Source organism: Acipenser ruthenus, chromosome 23 (assembly GCF_902713425.1).
Source record: "Acipenser ruthenus chromosome 23, fAciRut3.2 maternal haplotype, whole genome shotgun sequence".
NCBI classification, from domain to species: Eukaryota; Metazoa; Chordata; class Actinopteri; order Acipenseriformes; family Acipenseridae; genus Acipenser; species Acipenser ruthenus.
In genome coordinates, this window is record NC_081211.1 from 23883502 (window position 1) to 23908818 (window position 25317).

The window sequence follows — 25317 nt, forward strand, 5'->3', positions numbered from 1 at the left end:
CAATTGACACATCTCCCACACAACTCTCTGATTCAGTCAGTAGTCCTCTTCATGCAATGAAAAGAGCTTTAGGAACATTTTGGGTGCATTAGGAACTTCTTCTATTACAAACTCCTTCTTTAAGAAGAATGCTTAAGACGAAGACGACAGCAACAGTGTATCAACTACGACTGTGGGCACAAACAAAGCTGCATGACCTATTATATGTGTCACTAGAAGTTCAGTATACAAATCGAATGTGAATTTGTATAATAATTCTTGTTTAAGAAAATCTAGAGTTCTGGTACCGTCGGATTCAGGACTACACCACTGTACACCATAGTGTAACTCACCTCACTCCAGACCAGCATGGTACCGAATATGACTTGCAAGCCGTCAAAGAAATTATCTCCAATTATGATGACTGTAGCCCCTCCCGTAGTCCATCCCTCGCTGGGGCTGATGGCTTTGATGCATGGCGTGGCTGTGTCCAGCAAGAACAAGGGGAAACAGACAGACACAACATCTTTTGTCAGTACAGAGGCATAGATATTCTTAAACATATAAAAAAAAACAGAAACCTTCTATTGATACTGGGAGCTTGAGATCCCTGAAACCACTCAATTAGGTGACCTTTCCTGGTTTTTCATGCTCAGTCTGAATGAAGGAAGATATAAGAAAGCCACAGTGCTCTCTGTAAATAACCAAGGAACACAAGAGCTGGAGTTAATACCTGAAAAACTTGATCTTCTGTGAATCTCAGCCAACTGTATTTTATTGTATTTAGTAATGAAAAACACCAGCAGTGTTAATATAGAGTTTAAGTGGTGATATTAAGATCCGCCACTGTTTAGATTATTAAAATGAGCCCCTGTTTAGTTTAGGCCCCCTTACTGTGTCGCCCTTAAACCTGATTGAGGATCCCTTATAAAGTAAATAAAAAATGACTTTATTTTAAAAGACAAATACATCAAACTGGGTTCCACGTTGATTGAGCTTCACAAATGGCAGCTTATTTACATTGCAAAACCAAAAGAAAAATAACATAATTAAAAAGGTATTAAATTGTAATTATATACACACACTTTACATTACATGAACTGCAATGTAATTATATAGTAATTAGTTCAATTTTGCCCAATAACTATTTCAGTTATTAATATCCTATTCGTAAATGTTTTACTTAACGATGGAAATGGTGGTTATGGTGTTCCTGATAAAGAATACAGTTATCATTGTAGGGCAACTTAGTGTAACACACTACTACACATATTCACAGTGAAATATATGGCTGAATAATACTGCACATTTGAATATCACTGCTGAAAAACTGAAAGAGACATTTTAAAAATGAAACCTTTCTGTGCCAGATATAAAATATTAAGCAATTGTAAAAGGTGGTTGTAAACTGTTGGGCTGATCCGATTATCAATCTAACCACACAGATCAGCACTTACAATTATAATTGTTCAAAAATGAAAAGGGAAAAGTGTCAGTATTTATATCCGTGCTTTAAGTCTAACCCAGTATTCTCTGATGTGTATGTATAGTATAGAGGGTATATCTGTAGTGTACTATGTTGTACAACAAGCATTTGCCAGGAAAAAAGCATTGAGGGAAATGTTGCCTGACTTTAGTTTGCTATTAAAATGATGCTGCAAGTCAACAATAGATAGATAATAACTAAGATCAGAAAAAAGACGCACTATGTCTTTTAGGAGGCGTTCCGCTGGACCTTTGATTGTTAAGGGTAGAATTACCAGTGGCTTTGCTCGACACCTGGTATAATTAAGTAATCTGAGGGTTAAACTGAGAAACATCACTCAGCTCCCCTTTGTTATAACACTGATCACTTCACAATAAAACCCCTCTCTCCCAGGGGCCCTCTGAGGCACAGAATGCTAATGCGGGTGATTCTGCACACACTTTTATTCAATATTACGTTGCCCCGCTTGTTTGAGGGTCTCGCGGACCTGATTGTTTTACGAGAGCCGTGTAAATGTCATTCCCATCTCGCTCGCAGCAGGCAGACAATTTTGAGTCCTTACAAGAGTCGATCAAAGGGCAGGCGCTGGGGGAATTGCTGAGAAAACACGGACAAGCGATAAAAATCTAACACATTAATTGGTTTAAATTTCATTTCAGGATGTTGAACTTTGGCTCGAGATTCTAATGCCGCCTTGCAAGCTGGGGCGGACTAATTACTAGAATTCCAATTTGCTTCGGGTGAACAAAAAAAAAAAGACGAGAGTTATGAGGCAAAGCTTTCAGCTTAAATACACATTAAACAGGTAAAGTTGTCTGTTTAGTGGATGTCACAGGAGATGAGACTTAACTGCTCCATGTCTCTCCATGTCATTTACATATGTATGAGTTTGTATCTCACAAGGGGGGATAGAAAAGCTTGTACAGTGCTCTACCAGGTAAAGCCCATCGCGTATTAAAGCTAAATGAATCTGAGCTATTGACAAGCAGAGCAGCCCCAAAGCATGTCTACAGCAGATGGCACTATGGTAGTGGGTTTAGCATCTTATCATTGTTGCAATAGGTCAGGCCAGAACCTGAACCCGAAGTCTTGGTATATCATGTTTCTTTATATCAACAGCAGCAGGTATGGAGAGGACAAAGTGTCCTATTAAGGGGATTAAAGAAAAAGGCAGTCTGTATTTGAGCCTACTGACCCCAAGGGCTGCCAGTGAAAGGGACCAGCCAGGAGGAGATCACAGTCACTCCGGCCCCAGCATCACCCAGCATGACCCATGTAAAAGGACCAGGACGCCCCATGCTGGCTGATTCAAAGGAACAGAATTAAAATGTGCTTACATGCTTGCGGCAATGCCTCCATGCACAAGTGCTTTTTTTTCCATTGTCGCGCAATATATCACAGGCTTATTCACGGCAACATAAAGTAAGTTCTGTGTGCTGCAGCACAAAAACAAAAAATAAATCAATAAAGGAATGGCATCATTATCCTAAACTTTCTCTCAAAATGATGTGGAGAACTGGAAATAAATAATAAAAACGAAGTTTAAATTCAAATAAATGTAAACTCAGACTTAATTAATGTCGGTACTAGTGCTGGGAGCGCAAAGTAACCAAATAACTTTTCATACACAGTTCAAGGATAGAAGAACAATTGAGACGGCTCTCCTATGAGGGTACTGATCAATGCATGCCAGGCTTCCTTGAGGAGAAATGATTAGAATGTTTTAAATCTCTTTCTGTGTCTTCTCCTCGACACCACTACAGAAGGCAGTAATATGAAGTTAAGAAGACAAAGGCGTAAAGGTTCTCAACAGCTGCTGATCTATCTGGGGGGGGGGGCAACAAACAGAAAAATTTCAAAATCTGCTTTTAGAGCAAATCTTTTTCTGGGGCACTAACCCACAATGCTGAAGCTTACCTTTTCTAATTAAGGAACAACCAGAAGGTGGGTGGTGGATGTTTACAGTTTTTATACTCCCCTGAGAGGTCAACTGACCCACAAGGGCAAGGCCACACAAGAGTGAAATGGCTCTGTGATGAGAATGGCTTATTGGGGTTTGAGAGCTTAGAGGAAGTCTGTCTGAGCTCAGGTGCTCCAACTGCACCCTGAGAGGGGAGTGATTCTGCATATTTGAGAAACGAAGTGAAGGGATGGAAAAGGAAACAGCATAAAAAAAGCTACGCAGCTGGAATTAACTATAAATACCCCCAAATTGTTAGTGGTTTTAACAGTTTTTAAAATCCTGTGCCCCTTTACAGTAAAAGTGAATCTGTTGCTGCGTAACACTGAATACATAAACCTGCTTCACGGCTATTGAGCTCAGTATCCAACGGTGTGAATTTTACCACCGCTTCACAGTGGAGTGTGTTTGAAATTGAAAAATGAATCAACTAACAATACTTCAGTTTGTGTTTTTTTTTGGAAGTCTATAACTGTAATGTAAAATCCCCTTTAAATGGCAATGTGCTTTGATAAAATCAAAAAAGTAAATGTCTATTTTATTTCTCAAAAATGAAGTATGCTTGTCCAGTGGCTTACAAGGCTCTATAAATGGTCTGTATACAAAACAAATGCATCTCGCTGCGCCAATTTTGTTAGTCAAGCGATTGGCCAGTATTTCAGTTTTCTTATCAGCTTTCTGGGTCAGCTGGAAATGCAGGCCACCGCCATATTGGATCCTTTCTGGCGCCGCGGTTACATCATATCGTTGACAGCCCCCCACACCAGTGAACGCTGGCAGAGTGAATTATGTCAGAATGCAAAGCGTTCGGGTGCAAAAATAACAAAATGAAAAAGTATTTTTTGTGTGCTTAAGCCTTTAAACCAACAAAGGGCGGCCATAACAAAACAATGGCTACATAAGATAGGAATGGGGCATCCGCTCAATAGAATACTATGTGTGACTATAGAGCGAGTCAACGACAGGATGTCACACAAAGCGCGATCGAAGAGAGCTCAATACATTCAATGTTAATTTGTTTAAATAGTTTTTATACGATATACTGCTCAAGGAGAGGCTGAAAATGCGTCAAAAGCTTTAGTTAACATGTTTTCTATTGAAATGGTTATATATGCATTTGCATTACGTTCCCCTTTAAGTACCAGTATTATTTAAAATGCTATTGCATTAATAACCCTCTGTATCAGACAGTTTACATTATTACTAACAGAGGCATGGGATCGCAAGAAGCTGACAGTCATGATTCAGACCTACACAGTGTAGGACTGTCCAAGCTGTACTCGAGAAACTGTGACTTTAACCAAACTTGTAAAACTTGCCTATACTATGTAATGACCAGGGTATCAGTACGATATTGTGTTAATATAACTGTATTTGAATGTTTAGTGAAAAATACAGAACAGTGTGAAAAAAATAACAACTCAGAGGCCTTCATTTCTTTTCATATCTGAGAATTATTTTGTGCTTTATTTAAGCATTACAGACTTTAGCTTACTAGAAAGAAGATGAAAAAAGGACAACTGTCATTAAACAAATGAATACATACCAAATCTACTTCACTTGACATGTGACTACAGCAAGTTGAACATGCAGCAATGTGCTTAAGGGAAGCAATCCAGTCTCTCCAGGATAAATTAAGCAGTATTTATTTGTATTTTTTTTATATACCAAATCGAAGGACAAGCTGTAATGCCATTTGGAAGGGCTTTGGAAATCATAAACTCCAAAGATGAACAAGTGTACTGGAACAATCTGTGATGCTAATCTTGGCCTAAGTCGATTTTTTTACAGGCGCTGAAATTGTGCGCGGATTAACCAGATGGTCGACCGAGAATCCATCTGATAGGATTAAACTTTGGTGCCTCCCTCTGCTCCATCTGCTCCACACATTGCTTAAACATACAGTTCGGTACAACTCTGCAGACGGTGTAAGGAAACAACAGAACGACCAAATGGGATCTTTTGCCATTCTCTTCCTAGGGGCAGCTGATGGTGCTGTTTGCCTACGGATACTTCTTTTGCCATGTTTGAAAATGATTTAAGCCCCAGACTGCTGACCACATGGTAATGCTAACAACTTTATACATTGATTTTGTTTCCAAAACTTTATTCTGATGTATGCTGTATTATGGTGTCATCCTAAACAGTTACATTACTGACTAGATTTGAAATATATGGGAAGATGCTACTGTCTAAAACCCTGTAACACATGCTTTTCAGATAAGAAATAATTGGGTGTGGTTATAGAAAAAAAATGTATGATCCTTAATCTAGAGTCTAGTATGGTAACTGACTTCAAGTCATCTTTCTCAGCTGTTTCTAGGCAAAGCCTTTTCATTGAAAAAAAGATATTTTTTTTTATCTCCTTAAATTCCTTTTTTTATTACTGTAACAAATACTGTAAAAGATGTATTTAAATCCCTGGAATACCAAAAAAGAAAGTTATTGGATTTGGATTTAACTCAGTTTAGCTCTGAACATTAGTTAATGAATAATCTGTACAAGTCATTAGAGATTATTAAAGCAATTTCATCTAACCCGAGTTCAGAAACAGATTTGGTCAATTGTAAAGACGGTGGCATAATGTTAAGGCGTTTTGTCTGAGGAAATGTGTGCTATTTAAAGGAGGCCTAGCCTCATGAAGCATACGTAGTTTGAAAGACAGTCTCACAGGGGAAATGTCTTGTCTGTTTGTGGTTTTTTATCCTTCGAGCATCTGAAATGCCCTTTTTCTGAATAACAAAAACAGAGAGAAGAGGACCTGTCTGACATATTTTCCCTCTGAAACTAAATGGTTTTAGTGTTTTTTTTTTATATTATTAACTTGGCAGACTAGACAATTAACACAAAATAGATCATGGTGCCGCATTGACATGAAACTTACAAGAGGACAGTCAATCCTCGTTAATACAAATTTTAAAGGACCAGCAACACATTTTGCACTATACCACTAATTTGTTTTATCATTAGTAGCCTATAAGCCAAATGTATACTGTCCAGTTATTCAGGGGTGCAGTGCTAAATTGTACAATTACAAACCACCTGCACATTAATAGAATAGGTGTGTTTCCTATTCCTATACAGATGGAGTGCACAGTCTATTGCTCCCAACACGTTGGGGAAACCAGAAATGCCATATACATTTGTTTTCAAGGCTGTAAGTACACCCTGCTTTTAGGGAAAATTAGGTATTTGGCTGTTCACCTCAAAAATGCATTGAGCACAACTGGCAATGCATGAGAAAAAGCAGACTGGGAAATTCCCTCAATAATTGCGACTGTTTAAAATATGCTTTCAAAAACGTTCTTAACAAACGGATGCAATTGTAAGTGTCACAATTGCTTGCAGCTTTCATACATCTTGTTATAATATTTGGGAACCCTCATTTGCACTATCCCCCTTTTTTGTGAATTTATGCAGGAACGCCCATGATTACATATTCATCTAAGGTTGAAACGCAAAGAAAAACTGCTGCCGCAAAGCATTCCCTAAAAAGTCGCAAATAGCATTGCGACTGTCTAGTAAATTTCATCCAAGACTTCCGACTTGTTTGCAACTGGTTTGCGACTATTGTGACAGGCGCAACACTTTAGTAAACCTGCCCCTAGGCCTAAGATATTCTATTTAAAAAAAAAAAGAAAAATGTGCTGATTTTATTTTAAAGTGTTACAGAATGCAAATGCATGTGTAAAACGCATTTGTGTAAAAGCTGTAATAAAAGCATTTCTCGGGAAAAAAAAGAAAAAACATAAATTGGTACTGAATTGTAATTCCAAAACTGTCACTCCCAGCCCTCATGTTAAAGTGTAGCAATAGTGTTTAAAATATATCCCACTCTCTTGAAACGATGCACTCTGTTACCCTAGAAATGTGGGTCTGTCAAGTTATGACTAAAAGGTGATTAAAGGTGGTATTGAAAGTCGATCACTGTGTTTCCTGCAACTGCAAAACGACCTTAAACCAGAGAATGCCCCATGTGTATGTGCAGATAGATTTTGAGTAGATTAATGACAATTTGAGTGTTTTTAATATAATTATTAATGCACATTTTTGCTCTTAGCCAACGGTGTATTTTACTATTGTACTTTGTATTAGCATAAGAAATATAATTTTTAAAAATCCTTATGAATTCCAATGGAATAGCTGTCATTCTTAAGTGTTTATTAAAGGTCTGTAAAGAACTGGAAAGAGACAACCTCACATTTTCAATGTCACACACAGCAACTGCATGGTCATTACAGGTCACTGCCTTGTAATGTCAGACATCCTCAGTAAGTGTTAAGTACTGGTTTGAAGCTTATTAATGAATGCATTTGTCACATCCCCTTTCAAGAGCTGTGTCTGAGGCAGTTTGACCAAACAGCCCCCTAATGAGGATGGAGTGAACACCCCAAACAGGAGGCCATACATCACGACCCCACCATGCCGTCTCCAGATGTGAAGGCAGGGCATTGCTTTTCCACGGCAGGAAGATTGGTTATTTGTTACACCTTAATTAGGGGAGTAGATACTGAGGAGCAGTTGTCATAAGCATGTCTTGCATCATTGAACAGATGGTTGCAGGATGTGGGATAAGTCTCAGCATATTCTGTTTATCAGGGCCCTTTCCCACTTCTTTTCCAACATTAACCTTCCACCATCTCCAGTCTACTGCCTGACAAGCACCTTCGCTGGTGAGCCTGCAACCTGCATAAGGGCAGTATCGCCATGCAATTGGTGTAGCTGTACTGCTAGCTAGCTGTAACGCTACACAAAGTGATTTAGTCACTTCTCCTAGGCAGCCTGTCAGATCGATGTGCCTTGCTTTGCCTGGCTGCATATTAAATCATTAGATAATAAAGTGTTAGAGCATGCAAACTGACAGGGTCTTTGCACTATCGTTTTTCTCAGAGCAGAGTGTTTTGCCACAGGGAACAAGTAGACATAATTGAAGTGGCGTTTGACTCCTGCTAGTGTTTTCAGAACCTATCCAGCCATTTAAAATGGCATTATCTGCAGTAGTCTTCTTTTTTGTGTGTCACAAACATTGCTCTCTTCTCTGTTCCTGAAGGCAAAGTTGTGACTGGTAAGCCAACAGGTACAGTAAGCAGGCAAAAGAGATGAACAGCAAATGGGTCTCTTCACTGGGTTCAAGTTCATGGCATTTTAGCTTTCTTAAATTATTTAGGATGGTTGTGTTTCTTTTTCAGGTCAGTTTTGTAAAATAAATCCTGGATATATACCTTACATTAAGGTGTATATCACTCCCTCCAAACTAAAGTCTTAACCCTTGAACCCCTGGATTCATCAATACCTCTTGAGTGTGTCACCATTCACTGCCACTGATGCTGTTATTAATCGGTACAAAAACATGGTGATTGATTGCTTGCTTCAGGATAAGCAGCTACGTTAAAAAACGGTTGGAGGTTATGTAAGGGGTTACAGGACAGACGACTTCCGTCTTCAGTAATACATTCCCTCACTCACTCCTGGTAACACACGAAACAAGGTCTCAACTCACAATCACCCGACAAGGCAATCCAATGAAAAAGATCTGCCTACCATGTTCCAGATAAGAGGGCGTACCTTCAGAGGGATCGAGCCTCCGAGCCCTCCGCCCATGCTTTGAGTTGTTGTGCACAAACATGTTGTCTGAGACCGCGAGGACATGGCCGTCCACGTTTACTGTTGTGGAAACAACAACCTGCAAAGAGATAGAAAAGCACAATTTAATACTGTGTAGAGTGGGACTCATTCAAAGGGGCACCCTGATGCCTTCCAGCAAAAACTAAAAATGATAAATAGTGAGCAACTTGAGTTTAATACACGACTGCACTATGTAGTTGCAAGAACAGAGCGACCAAATTAACTGGACAAAAAACTATTTGTGGGAAAAGATAAAAACTGCAAACACATTCATTCGAATAAACTGAGAAAATAAATATTTATATCATGGGGGCCATTGATGGCAAATATAGGCACGTTGCTGTAATCCCATTGGGGTACTACATAGCACAGTAATGAAATATAATCATAATGGTGCAATTATATCTATAGCTTAAAAAGTTTCTGATTGCTTGGAAAAAACGAGAAAGGTCTTAGTCAATTACCGCCACAACTAATTAAACACTTGAGTTTGCTATCTTTGTCAACATTTGCAAGCTAACTGTGCTCCGTCTTCCCATTCCCAGCTTGGGATTGACAGCTTTGGAAGTGTTCCAAGCAGAGACCTGCTCCAACCACCAACCCCCACACCCCCCCCCCCACCCCAAGAGGCAAGAGGATAAAAACATTATAATCCATAAAGTGATGTTCTTTCACACGACCTCTGATAAACAAATATCACAATCGTTTGTTAATTGCTGTTGTAGCTCCCTCCTCACGCGCTGACAGTCTGAGCTGCAATCCACCAACTCCTTTTTAATCCACCTATTATGTCGACTAATTAACTCTGTTCGTTTATTCCCTCTGTCATTATCAGGGCCTGTCAGCTACGTGAGCGCCGCTGTGCAGAAAGGCCCTGGCCCTTGTGATTGATCACCAATAGATTGACATGCAGATTAATTTAATTAAAAATCGCCTCACTTGAGGAGCCAAAGACAATGGCGAGGCGCTAATAGATTTGCTCTTGTAATAACGCAAGCCCCCGGCACCATTACAGAAGGGGTTTTGGACTTATTTTTCTGAATTCCCCAGCCGATTGCTAAGGCTCTTATTTAAATTGCTCTGAAGCTTTGAGAGGTCTCAGCCTCTCAAGAGGAGAAGTGCTTGACAAGACTTGGCAATCGTTGCTTCAGGTCTCAGAGGGAGCTGCCTTATTTTTTGAAGACAGCTTGAATGAAGGCATTGTCAAGGTTTGTGAAATGTTGTTTGTGATTTTCCTTTGGCAGTTGTCATGTCACCTAAGTTATGGTCTCAACAGAGGGTGGAGGACTAACGGATGCTTGTGCATGTCTATTGTGTTACTGCAAGAGCTTATGAGCGTTTATAGTGATATGAAGAAATGAGCATATATGTAGAGTATGTGTGGACAATGCTACCTCTTTATACCTGTATTGCCAATTCACAAGCACTTGCCTTTCAAAATATAGTTCTCATCTACAGTACTGAATAATGGGTTGCACTGTATGCACTTTTGTGTTTATAGAATTACAAGTAATTGTTTTGTTTGTGCTAATGCATGTTTATTTCAACTTTTTTTAAAAACTTTAATTTAAAATGTGAAATTAAGTAGCACTATGCCTATTAACAATTATAGAATTGTTTTATTTTTTATTTTTATTGCAAGTATTACTGTTCAGTACTGCACCTGGAATTCCAAAAATGTGAAAATAAAGTTACAGTATGTGTTACCTTTTGCAGATGATGTAGTTAATCAACGTCAATAAACATTATGAGGGGAAAGAAATCGCTTGACTGTTGTATATCTTTAAGACTCACAGATCTTTTTGGCTGTGCTAAAATATTCATTTCTTGTTATTTATTGGTATCACTCATCTTCCTCTTTTCTCTCTGCAGTGCTTCAAAATACAAGGATTTTTTCCATACATGTACTTTTAGAGCTTTTTTAAATAGCGCTGCCTATTCCATGCCTGATACAGAACTGTGTATGCACATTGGTACATTTCTTTATAACAAATGCTAAAAGAATCCTTGAAAAAACTCAGGCATGGTTAGATGGTGAGGTGCTTCATATTGAGTTCAGGGAGGGAAAAGAAAAGATAATTTATACTTGATCACAAGCCTGTGATGCACAGAGAAGAATCCTTTGTGGCCCAATTAAGATAAAACTAAGAGTGAAGGGAAGTGACTTAATACTCAAGTCCCTTCATACATGCCACTTGCAATGCAGATCATATCCATTGTTAGTAGAAAACAATTGCGATTTTTTTAAAGTATTTTTTTATTTTAGTTCAGATGTTTTTAATAATAATAAAAAATGTTGTTGATTTATTTATAAAAATATTGGTTTGCCAACAAACACGTGTTGAAATATAACATTCCATTTCCAACAAATTTCATTTTTTAATATGACTGAATACATTAATAAATGTAGAAACAGAAAGACAATGTTAAAACAATAACTCTATGCAAAACTGTTCTCTAGTAGCTCATGATAAACATACACAGACATGGCCTACTAGGCTTCAGACTGGCAACAGTTTATTTATTTATACCTGTGAGCAATTCCTGCTCCAGGGAAAATCATTTGCTTGTTGTGAATGCAAAGGTGCAACTAATTGACACAGCCTTTTGTAATTATGCAGCGACTGTTTACATGCTTTGAGCCCGACCGCTGTGAAGCCCAGCCTCTTTGACAGAACATCTTTAAGAAGTCAACTGATTGGTAACCTTTCCCGTGCCCTAACCGATCATTTGCACCAGATACTGACGGCTCCACGGAGATAACGTGGCAATAGATTACCATATGAAAATCAGCACCCGGTCCTGGAAGTATAAATTAGGCATGTCAATGTATAATCATGGAACAGAGACGTGAGTAGGACGTTTCTACCTGTCATGTACATGTACTGTATGCAGTCTTGTTAAAGAACAACAGCAATCCATGTGTTACAATACAATGTGTATGTACGTACCATTTTCAGAATACTTCTCTGTGGAGCAGAGGGAATGTCATTTTATTTTAATCTTTCTTAGGCCGTCATTTTTCAAACTAAACACTGCTTTGTTCAGTTAAAGATCTTGAAACCAAGATTGCCTAGTCAAACCGAAGCGAATATAGACATAAAAGATATCTGAGATTCTTCAGTTCTGTTGAGTGTTGACTTGGGATTGACCATCATGCAGTTAGGGATTTTGTTGTTGTTGTTGTTGTTGTTGTTGTGTTTTGGTCCTGTACAGAGTTTTAGGAATATGCTCTTTTATAAATCTCAGGACCTACCTGGAACCTGCGCATGTCCCGAGGATTCCCAGCATTCTTTAGGCAATTCTGGTTGCATTTCAAAAAGAACTTCAAGAAGAACCTGAAACAAAAGAGAAAACAGGAATATATCAACTGTGTTACTCGAATGTCCAGGCAGACAGGAGGCTGGGTACTAACAGGCTTACACAAAGCTCCCAAGCACCGCTGCTCTCCTTGTTCCCAGTGAAAGCACTTTTAAAAGCCTTCAATTCAATAAGTTGACTAGCACACTCTTGTTTCAGCTCTGCAAAAATGACTTCTAATATGAGTGATTCACTTTGGTTTAAGATCACTTGGGATCCTTTTAGCTTTTGGCTTTGCCAGAGGCCAAAATATACAGCCTCCAAGAGAGGCTGGTCATTATAGCTATTAAGTAAAACTGGCAACATTAGATTACAGAAATCTGAAAGGATAAACAGTCAATTTCATCAATTTCAACACATTAGACAGTGTATCCATTTTTTATTTAATTTCCATCTTTTTTTAAAAAATATTATTAATAAATAAATAAATAAAACGCATGACAATGATTTTAAAAATGACATGGAAAAAAATGTTGAATTGTTTAAATAATTGTGGTGGCTAAAAGTGGATAATACAGTTATTTCATATAGTGGTACTTTAAGTAACTATAAAATAGCTCCAATATCTTTTTATTCCAAACTGTAATTACGATCTATATGAAACAACATCGCGCCCGGCAGGCTACAATGTAGCTTAGGAAATACTAAATAACTGTTCATTCAAATGCATGCAGGCATTGTTTGCTGTGCAAGCTATTGATTCTGGCACAGCCTTTTTAAACTAAGCATGAGGAGTAGATGACATATGTTTCAGTTGTTTCTTTAGCTTTATGCCAGAATCAATACATTAGTTTAAGCATCAAAAAATGTGATGACTGTATTTGTGAATGTGTTACGTGGCAAAAAAGAAATACATCCTATGGGTGGCAAATCCTTGGACAGGTCACTAATAATAATCAGAACAATAACACTTCTGAGAAACTGCTGAGAGTTGATTAAACACTCTCCTGTAAAGAGCATGCTGCAAATAAAAATAAAGGGTTTGCAAAAAGGACATCAGAAATCACTCTGTGTGCTGCCCTGCAGAGATTTCCAGGGAAATGATATGAACAAAAATGATATTGCCCTTGTTGATAGGGTACAGCAATGCTATAGTACCATTAGATAACATTTAGGGCAAGATTGCAGAACAAAGAAAAACAAAAAACAGTTTCAAAACCAGAGATAACTCCAATATGTAATTTAAGAACTTGTATTGTAAGTTATTTCTTCGTACTTTTTTGATTGGTTTTTGATAATCTAGCCCTTGCTATAATTTAACAATGGTGTTGCTATAGTTTTTATTTAATATATGCCTTTGTGAGATTACCTCCATCATAAAAATGGTTTCTACAATTTTTTTAAAACATATGGAGAGGATCAGCTATGAAATATCCCCTGACAATCCATTATGGACTCACAGGAGTGATTAAAATGGACCTGTGTTTTGCAAAATGAGAATCCCATTCCGAATAGCCTACCCCTTGAGTGTATCAGATTAAATGCTTAGGCCATCCGAGAAGAAGTGCCCTTCTATTTGAATAGTATAGTTAAGAAGGATAGACCCACTGACATGCCGCATATCATTTTTCAGAAAGGTCCTGTTCCCAAATTTAGGGGTGAGGGGGTAGCCCCATTCTTAAGGTAGAGTAAACGCAGCTCGGAGAGAATACAAACAGAAGTGGCACTCAAGCGGCAAACGAGCCCCATAGCTGGAGCTTGATCAGTTGATGGTCCGGCCCTTGTCAGCAGCTCTTCAGTTAGCACGCGAGGTATGAAGGGCATGGACACTGGATCCCCCTGGTCCTGACCTGCCCTGTTGTGCGGAATGTTGGCAGAATCCAGACACCAGGTCCAGCAGCCCAGGGCCCTCCCCCCAGCAACCCACTTCTTGTTGAAATAAAAAGCCGGGCCATCTGTTGGGAGGCAAAGACGGCCCTGTCAACCCGCGCCTGGAGCCTCAAACAGGGCCTTATGAGGCAATGTCTCTCGGAGCATGGGAGCCACTGGGGAAAACAAAGGCTGCTCTACTCCAGAGGCTTCCAAACACAGTCCTGGGGAGTTGTTTTTTTTTTTTTTTTTTTACAGAGAATGGGAGCCAGCCACCTGGTCACTAGCCTAAAGGAATAGTTTCATAATGGAGTTTGAATGTCACTGTTAAAAATACATGCACTGAAAAGACCAGGGAAAAAGGAACGCGGGAGGAGATGGGGTAAGAAGGAAATGTCAGGCTAGATTAGACATTAGAGATTTTACGAAGCATCTGGGAACATTTTGACATGTGAGTTAGATACAGTATACCAGTGTCCAACCCTTTTTAAAGACACCCTGGTGAGTTAGACAAGAAGATCACAGGATCCAGCTCCCAAATCGTTTTTCGCCAGCCTAATTAAGACAGCCTATTTGACAGGTCTGACTGTACAGTCGCATTATCTCTAGTTTTCAAGCCAAAAAAAAAGAACTACTGTACTGCACTGTACCCAGAAAGTAAGCAGAAAGGGCACCTTTGTGAAACCTACACCCAATTTGAGGTTCTTCCTTCATAAAGGTAGATTGAGTAAAAATGCTGCCCTGTCTCTTATCTAATGTTTCACTGGAATTAATTTCTACCCCAAAGGTCCAAATCTGTTTTAAATCTACATGGAAAACATAGGCACCACTATGGGTTTTATTAATCAGTCTACAGTCCATTATAGTGCCACTAAAGTAAATAACATTAAACCCCAGATATGGTTATTCTGTGTTTGGCCTGTGGTTTACATAAGTAATAAAACCAGGGATCAAAATCTGATAACGGCAGGGCAGAGTTTAGTGCTTCTAATGCGTTCACAAAGAGCATATGGTACCAAATCAGGAGAAGCGTGCTACCTTTTCAGTAACACTGTGCAATGTTTGCTCCAAATCCATTGTGCCATCTACTCATTATAATTTAGGGTGCTGAGATTTAGAGCGCTTTTTAGAATAAAAGGCAAAAGCTTAACCCTTCAGAAGTCCTCCTGCCATTTTAAAGACCTGGTGTTCACCTCCAAGCTCCTGCCAACCTAATCAAGATTTAGCTGTGCCAGCTTTGTTTCCACATGACAGAGCTTATTGCTGTCATAATACATACTAAACCGTGAACCTTTTGAAGGGGTTTTTTAAATGCCATCTTAAAATGTAGCTACATTAGTGTTAGATGATGAAGTAAGATGTACAGCACTTCTTGCTTTGTCAAATCAAAAAAAAAATACAATAGAGTACTGTAAAACAAATATAAATTTGAGTCTTTCAGTGCCAAAAACACCACACAGTTATTTTACCTTGAAAAGCAAATTCATTTTCTTCAACTTTAATTAGCATGACTGCTGACCTAAGGGACAGTAGGCCATTGCCACTGACCTGGCTCCTCTCAGCTGCCTGTCTGCTGCTCCACAGCAATTACAAAGTGAAAACGCTGAGGTCACTAGTGTGACCAGCAGTGTGACAGACCTCATTAGAATCACCAACTCTATTATTGGATTAGAACTGGGGAAAGTCGCTTAATTAACAGAACTTTTCTTCATTTGCACTCTTAAAGTGCTAATATTCAGTCACCCTGCCTCTTTTTAATGATTTTCTGTGAAGACATTTCTGTTTCTTTTTGACCTAGCATAGACCATGCATATGAAAATGTAACGCACAAAGAAGGGTTTTGATAAAATCAAGTTTCAAACACTTTTTCACCTCTTTAGATTTTAAAGTCAGCCTACATGAAACTGCACTGCTTTCCTGCATAATTTATAAGCAGAATGCATGGCATTCTTACAATTATGAATACAAAAAATAAATAAAATCTTGTTCCAATTAAAACACCTGGTGAATAATGTTAACCCCAGAACCATTAGGACCAGATGTCACATTAGTGTGGTAAAATAGCATCTGTATTTGAACATAGCTAGTAGACTGCAGGACAAGTCTGCATCATTTGACTGAGACATAGGCTACAGCTTTTCTGCACAACTAGCTGTTTGCATTAATAAAATAAGGAGTTAGCTGAAAAGTGGCTGCACTTTGTGACATCTGTCATATGACCTGGTGCATTTCACACGGTGCTTTGTCATTAACACATATGCAAGTGACACAGTCTTAGATTTCTAAAGTTAGTACTGTTGTGGTCAAGTGATGACAGATATATGTATTATGATACTAGCTAAAAGAAGACATTAAATAATAGAAAGCATAATTCATTGAGTATCCCTTTTAGAACCCTGAAAGAAAACATGTGTTGCAGTGCCATCCGTTTCTTATGGGCAATGGAACTAAATTCACATTTTTCTTTTTGTTTTAAAGCCTGTTTGGTTGCATTTAAATGTGGTATTCATTAAACTTTTCTTGACTGCATCGAAAGCAGTTTATCTAACCTTACAAAGGTTACAAACCGTCTAAAAATAAAGTGTGCGTTTATCTAAGCTCAATGGCAGTAATTAACTGGTTTACTGTAGCACCTGTTCATGCAATTTGGGTATTATAAACACAGTGCAAGTAACTGTAGGCCAAACATATCAGTGCATCTGTTAAAAAATAAATGTCAACACAAAAGAACCACTCAGTTGGTTCAGACTCTTTGGTGAACTGTATAAGTAACCAACAGAGGGCTGCAACCAATCACAAAACACAGACTGTGTAGCTGCAAGAACCAGCAAGTCTACTTCACAAATGCTCTTTTTGATGCAATATTTGATTTCGATAAGGCCTTATAGTTCCTTTAAGCCAGTGGTATTCCCCTTCCCTCTCTGTCAGTCCATTCCAAACTAGGCCCTTGTTCCAACCAGGACCTTAATTGTTTAATTCAATACCTCGGTTCAATGAATCAATTCCAGACTTGGTTGGAACAAGGCTCTCGTCTGCTCAATTCAGTAATAAATGACATGATTGGAATAAGGTCCTGAAAGAGCTACAGGTGAGTACCACTGCTTTAAGGTATTAATCTGAATGCGTTTACGCACTATAGTAAATGGAATACTAGAACCTGCTGTTTAATAATGTTTATAGGAGTGTCCAGGGGGTGTGCCACCCTGCTGATTCCCCTGAACCCTGATATCATGGGACTGTATTTCAAAGAATAATGATGGGATGGTTCCTTTTTGGGGACAATAATTTTAGGATCACACTTGCAACTGCTTTTTACACTAATTGCTGAAGCATGTGTTGTTAGCAGACTTGTACGTCTCTGCTAACTCTGCCCCTCTCTATTCCCTGAAGCATTAATCCCTCATCTCCTGCACAGTCGTGGGTGAGAAGCAAGAGATCTCAGCTGTCTTAGTGTGTCACTAACACAGTGAATGTGAGACATTCCTCCAAGCACACAGTTTAACCTCTGGGATGACACCCAGTTTCGCTTTCAGCCTCACTAAATCCTCAATGAAAACTCTTGCAGCCACGCTTGATTTATAACCCAAACTGTAAATCTCATCCACACACTGGGCTGATGGAACTGGAATGTCAAGCTACTTTTGAAAAGATGCATATCCTACACTGGAGCTCTCTGTGGGGCTTAAGAAAACAACATGCTTATGTAAAAAAGAGAAGTCGATTCACCAGAATACACTGCATGCCTTTTTTTTTTTGTCAGGGACCAACGAGTAATAAATCCATAACAAAAATGAATTAGCCATGGAACGAATTTTACAACAGCCCATGGCTCCCCAAAAAAAGGAAAAATAAAAGGCATAACCAGAATATACAATGTGGCCAGGGAAAGCTTTATAAATTAAAAGTAAAATTGTAAGATGGCATGTTATTAACAGAGACCGATTTAGTTGTAATATTAAACTCTGTTATTATTATTATTATTATTATTATTATTATTATTATTATTATTATTATTATTATTATTATTATTATTATTCAGAAAACATGAGTGACTTTTACTTCAAAGCTTAAGAATCTGTTGCTGCATACATATCCCTAAAGGGGTGCATTTCAAGTCCCTAAAACTAAAGAGGGCCTTTCTTAGTAACCACAAGAGTTGCTTTTATTTTTTCCAATTGAAAGGATCAGAAAATCTAGTTCTGTCACCGTTCCCAGCCTGATCGACAGACAAGTTTCATTATTCCTGTGAAGAGCTCATTGATATGTGAAGTACAGCTGACTGATTGGCTCTTAAAGGTATAATGTATATTAAAGTACATACTGTCCCTTTTAGGAGTCACTCTAAGTCACTGTAGTGTAGACTGTGACCTGACGCGTTTAGAATTGATTAGAGAGCCCTGTCATGCTTTCCCGAGGGTCCTCGAATTAAAACAAAATTGTAATTGTTATATGCCATGTGGAGAAGGGGTCCCATTTTTCAATTTTGTCTAACGCATCTTTTTTTACGATAGCCTTTGAGGGTTTGATATCATAACTGAGGGCCCAACCTTCAATTTGCGGGTCACTTGAGGTGGCTGTGTAGATTACGAGGTGGTCCTAGAAAATCAATCATTAAAAAAAAAAAGCAGTATGACTGCAGTATGACTGCTGCCCGTTTGACAGCTAGCGAATAATCATAAGAATTTACATACCTTCCAACTGCCAGGATCTGAAGGAAAACAAACCATGAGACAGCCACAATCAGGCGCTGGCCAAACATTTAATAAAATTAAATTAAAAATAAAAATATTAAAATGATTAATACGGGCAATTCTAGCATTACCGTCACTAATACTGACTAATGGGGAGTGGAGCTGGGGGTTTGCAAATCAGGATCCCTTCCCTTTGCTCTGGCTAACCCTCCTCTGCTGGAGAACCCAGCACTGAGCCTTGTGTTTCCCTCATCACTTTTAATAAGTCACTCAATAGCTGTAAATTAATGTAACATGTCAGCGTTTTATGAGTGCCGCTTCGCCGCTGTTAACAAATAATGTGCCAGTTTGCGGCCTGCCCTGGCTGCTGTGTGACAAATCAATGAGAAGATGATTTCTCTGCAAATTGAAAAGCGGCCTGCCTCCACTGCTGGGACTGGGATCATTTTTCTGTGATCCGACTAAAGACTCATGTGAATGGCTCTGTGATGGTTTTATCTAGTGGAAAGATTGGTGCTTACCTTGCTGTCATCGCGTATGCATGCCGTGCTGTACGGTAGTTTTGTTTCTTGTTGTTTTTTTTGTTTTTGTTTGACATAACCAGTAAGCTATTTGAAAAATTGTATGTATTTATTTATTTCTGTTCATGCAGGCTGTGAAACTAATATGTGGGTGTATATGGGGGGGGTTCTTTAATAAAGAATTTGTGGAAGTTAAAATGCGTTTTCACTACCTAAAATATTTATTGAATTAGACTCAAAGATCACAATAACTGAGCTTGGCGATTTTATAATGAAGTAGTAAAAGGAGACTGAGGCATAAGGGCTGGGCTGTGTGCATCACTTGGGTTAATGTAATAGTCTAATGCATTAGCCTTTCACCTTTCTGTCTGGGGTCAACATCTGTCTCAGTCCCTGTGATAGACTGCAGTCTAATGGCTGAGTATGAGGAGGTCTTAGGATAGCGCCAAATAGGATTTAATATATATATATATATATATATATATATATATATATATATATATATATATATATATATATATATATATATATAGGCCTTTGCATTTTTTACTTAAAAAAGATCTTCATTAAAGGGACACCTAGTTCACCCACCCAGTTTCCCACAAGAATTAAAGTACTTTGTTGAAGTCAAAATCTTGCAAATGAATGAGTGAGTGTATCACGCATCTGCAGTTAGCATACGTTAAATCTCATAACTATTTGCCTAAGCAATTATTATACTTTAAAAAGCGACTATATAATTTTAATGACACACATAATTAATTGTGGCAAAAGATTAGCTATGCATGTACAGGCGCACGATTTAAATACATTAAATACATTGAACAGGAGTATAAAGCAATGTTATTAGTTTAGAGCAAAGACCCCCTTAAATATTCCAGGCAAACATGGCTTTACAGGAATTACAGAGCCTAACAGCACCTTGCCAATTAGCATATTATAAATAGGAAAATGATGGTGGCTATGGAGGGGGACAGAGAGGGCTGCTGGTGTTCTACTCCTTGGGTAATCGAATTCCACTACTTTATGCAAAATAGCGGCATTACAGCGTTTGGGATCTACTTGTATGGTGTTACCCGCGTTATCAGTAAATGAGACGAAGTGAACGGTACAACCTATAAATAATTCAAGGGCTGAGATGGCAATTATGGAGCTGAGCACAACCGACATGAATATTTTATGAAGGCTAAAACAGCCCTCCGAATGAATCACGGAGAGATGAACACACATGCACAGGCTCAGCTGCTGGACGTGCACGCTCTCCCTTTCTCCTCCGCTTGCTCTCCACCTTACCCGGCTCATTTTATTACGCTGTAATATTAACCCCTTCCAACTTAAAGGTGAATTCCCCTCCCGCCCCAGATCTCTATGTAAGACTCTCTAGCCTCTTTCGGTACTGACTCTATTCCCTAAGCCACTAATCACAATACAACTTTCACCCTTAAAGCTAAAAAGCATGTGTGTTCTACCACATCTTTGGTTTCATAGAACAGGGTTGATGGAGCACATACACAGTGGGCATTTCCAAATGTTCTGAAAGCCAATGACTGGATGAAGAAACCTATCCACTGAATCCCTGAATCAGCAGTATAAAAGCAAGTGAAGACCGGCAAAGTATATTGTCAGTGTTAAGCATGAGTCCTGGGTGCAGCACATGACTGAAAGGACAGCTGACTGAGAGCTACAGTAAAAAGGGAGCAAGATTAAAAAGCTAGAGACCCATGCCATGTTCATAAAGACTGTAATTAATACTAAACCATTTATTAATGTGCATGTACAGGTCTCATATAAGGACTAGTGGAGCTTTCAGACTAATCCCAAGCAAAACACACACACACAGACACACACACACACACACACGCACACACGCCAACGCACATACGCACACACGCACACACACACACACACACACACACTTGACTTGAAAAGAAACAGTAATCTGGAAGTCTTTTTACAAGGTGTTGGGATTTTAGCTGTCCAGTTAAAAATAACAAAACAAAACAATCTCTAATAATGTTCTGTACGTGCAGGCGAAGACAGACATCATAGTAAGTTAAGGAGGACACTTCTGTTGGAGTGTTTATGAGCTTTCTAGATGTCTAACATAACCCTTAAACATGACAGCGTTAATCCCTCAGGCTGTTGTAAAGTTGGGAGACTGAGGGAGGCTCCCGTGGAACCAAAAAGTAACCGAGGAGCACTGCATCTGTAAAGAGCTAACCACCAAGCATTAACACACAGACCTGTCTTTGAAGCTGCCAAAATTTCTCTCATACTTTTTGCTTGCAGCACAGCCAAAAACAACAGCAGAGGCTGTTTTTCCTGGTCGATAAATGACAGCTTATTTATCTGTAAGAACGAATGCCCGCTCTCTCCCACTCTCCAAGGCATCCTTTACAACACTGGGCAGATTTTGCTGACAGTTTGAAAATTGCTTACAATACAGATATCTAAAAATCTTTATGAGGCAATATCAGTCTCTTGCTTGGCTTTCTTTTCAAACATCTTTAAAACAAAAAAAGCCTTGTTTTTGCAAAAACTGCTACTTCTCTGTCAGCTGTAACAAAGGTTATTATTATTATTATTATTATTATTATTATTATTATTATTATTATTATTATTATTATTATTAATTTTCATTTTTCTTAGTGAGACCACATGTTCACACCCCTGATCGTAAAAGCAGCAAACAACACTCAACAGTCACTGTTATATTATGAAGTAGAATATAGATGTATGCTTGTTTATCCATGCTGCAACCAACCTAACAGCCACATTTCACATTTTCTTCTTAAAAAAAAAAAAAAAATTACGCAGTCACTGGATTATTTAATGCATACATTATAAAATCAAACACTAAGTGTCATCTTTTCTTTACAATCCAAATTTAGCAAGTGTTCTCATCTCATAAACACAGAAAGCAGATAGAGTATAAATGTAACCAACACATGCTTTTTAAAGAGATCTGCACTTGTAAACAGAACACAGGCCTAATTTCAGTTCACACTAGGGACAGTATTATATCCAGGCTCGTTCTTGGTCCAAGGGCTAACACAGTCTAGATTTTTAAATGACCACCATAGTAGTTGAGACCCAAACCTACATTGTTTGTTATGCTTCATTCCATAGCCCGCACTGAGCTGCTACTTTGAAAATGTACACTTGTTCTTCCAGCATGAGCAACGAGAATGTGACCCAGCTCCAACTGTTTGTTATCCAACAGTAATATTTTAAATGACTTGGAACTGGTGTTGCCATAACCGCATGTGCCAACTCTCACAATGTATCTCTTGAGCCCAAGTGAAGTGTAGTCCCAGTTCAATAATTCTGTTATTTATTTATTTGTTTTCCAACCTCAGGATGGGAAAGAGGAATGCTGTTTCTCAAGTTGACATAATAACCTTGTTTAAAATAAGAGAGGCATTTCCTGTTTAAAGGCTGACATTGAGCATGGCAAAACTGATGATGGCGTTACATAAGGCTTTGCAAGCTAAATTCAGTATTACTGTTTTCTAGTTTAAAAAAAGAATGAGATTCTAAAAGTTTGGACCTTGGAAAACTACAAGGGATGCTAGAAATGTTTAAACACATACAATTTCATTATTAACCACTTCAACTCCAAGAATTTTTGGCATTTGCTACTATGGGACTGTTCCAGAGGTGCTGGGGTTAATAACTTAAGAGACAACAGGCTATAAAAAACGAACTAAAATGATTTGGCCTGGATTTTAATAATGAGGATTAGACAGGGAAATGCAAACCTGAGGTAAATTACAAACCTAGATGTCTGTTTATGCCTTTTAAACATCTGTTCCCTGAAAGTGGCTAGGAAAATAAAACGCGTCATTCCTTAATGTGTTGCTTTCTGGAATGAAGTACTGTCCAGCTGTCTATTCCCCCCCTTTTGTATTCGCTATCGTTCAATCAGGCGCTGATGTCACCGGCCTAACAGCTTTATTGATTGAGCAGGAATGCATGCATGCATGAGCCCTGCGCTGCCACACAAAGAAAGAGAGACGGAGAGAAAGCTCAAGAGAACCGCATCAGATAGCGAGTCTTACAGGATGCTTTCAAGCCCTGGAGATATGCAGAGGCAGAGGGCAGCATTATTTTACATAAGAAACACTTCATATTCAAAATTGTAATTGATAGCTACAAAGGAGGGAGGGAGACGGTGTGCCACGTTTGGGCAGAATGGCCTGCCAATCAACCCAGCCTCTCTCTCTCTCTCTCTCTCTCTCTCTCTCTCTCTGAATGAATGAGAAGGAAAAAAGAAAAGCATCACTGACTGCCACCGTTCTACTGTATGACTTAAAACGCAGGCAATCGTAAAGTGGCCTATTTGTCAATCTTTGTGTCTGTGCCCCAAGCTATGGGATCATGGCTCACATTTTAAAAGTCTTAGCCAGAGCTGATCTACATGCTGGTAGTCGGTACTGTATTATTGCACTTAGCATTTCATACTATGGGATTAGTGTCAGTTTGAAAAATCCACAGAACTGACTTGCATGGCTTGTGTCTACCCAATTGTATTGTACTGTGCGTTCCGGTTGTTTAAACCATGCAATCGTAGATACATTGTAGCTGTCTGCAGAATAATCTATTATTACTAAAACCTAACTGTATTATTTTCTAATTATTGTGGGATTGCAACATGCTGCTGGCTTACTACGATTAAACTCAGGGTTTCTCTAGTGAGATGATAATTGAATGGCCCTTCATTGGGGTGTTTCTTTAAGGTACAGGGTGCATGCAGCTGAACTTAATCCTGACTTGTTTTCACATGTCTATGTTAAACCCCAAAACAAAAGCATCCTTTTTGATGTCAAACTGTATCGAGCCACTAAATGATGTCAAAGGACTCTGAAACATACAGTATTTATACAGCAACACAAAACATAACAAATGCATTCCCTGAGCAGTGCTGAATGCCTACAGTGCAACTGATTCTAAACTGCAGCCCAAGTCTTACATTGGTGCTCCATCACCTTACCATAGGAACGACTTGTCTTCCCTAGCTTCCGATGACACAGGATTAACCTTTTCCAAGTCTTAACCCCAACCTATCAGACCTATGCTTCCCGTATGTGAAAAACAGTTTATCCAGTCTATGCAAATGTGCTGGTTTTTTTTGCTGTCTTTTTGTTGGCAGACAAACATAACTTTGTAGCACCTGTGTAAAATAATAAGAATGAAACGGACGATTATTTTCAAAGAAACAAGTAAGATGGGGGAAGCGAGCTACTCCTATTGCTGCTGCTACGACTACAGCAACTCTCCTGTATATTTTAGAAGCTGAAGGCAAACATCTCAATAATGCATGAAGGAGAGATTGATTTTTTTGGCTGGAAGGTCTTTTTTTTTTTGGCTTGCAGCGAGAGAAATCGTTCAGCACAGAATGTTGTTGTGTGTACGCATCACGGAATGACTCCGTGGCTTCATTCTAATATCATTTGGAGCGCTTGGCTGATTAACTGCTCCGACAGTAAAGGTTTACAGTATAAAACAGAGAGCATTTCCTTTTTTTTAGGGGGGGTAGAGGTTGTAAAGGAATGCCCCCCCCCCCCAGCCGCTCTGAATACTAGTTGCTCCTAGGTGGTGTGGCTTATAAGGCAGATTCCACAATCTCACAAGCAGAAACACAGATCTGTTTCATTCGCTAACTGACAATTATTTGCCTTGGACTTCAGCTTGCTGTGTGGTTTTTGTAGTACAACTGGACACAAGGTGGTTTAATAATGTTGACATGAACGCTAACACATTACAGTGTTACTGAATACTAAACTCGAAATGATTCACACTGCTATAGGTAGAGTTTTTAGTTATTGCAGGGATGAGGTCAGAAATATCCAAGTAAAACATAAGTGAAACATATTTAGGGTAGAG

At 38.8% G+C, this 25317-nt stretch overlaps 1 protein-coding gene across 4 annotated transcripts in view; it reads right to left on the reverse strand.

Annotated features, from left to right (window-relative positions):
* Window positions 1–25317, reverse strand: part of LOC117412729 (transcription factor COE1-like) — a 137230-nt gene that overhangs the window by 35722 nt on the left and 76191 nt on the right. For 2 of the 4 annotated variants that reach the window (XM_058996885.1, XM_058996883.1), the window contains exons 7-9: window positions 12307–12388; window positions 8991–9108; window positions 333–463 (exon numbers count right to left, since the gene is read on the reverse strand). In XM_058996885.1, coding sequence (XP_058852868.1) covers window positions 333–463; window positions 8991–9108; window positions 12307–12388 — 331 coding nt within the window. Of the gene's footprint in view, window positions 1–332; window positions 464–8966; window positions 9109–12306; window positions 12389–25317 lie in introns of all 4 variants that reach the window. The other 2 variants (XM_058996884.1, XM_058996882.1) reach the window with 1 other exon arrangement.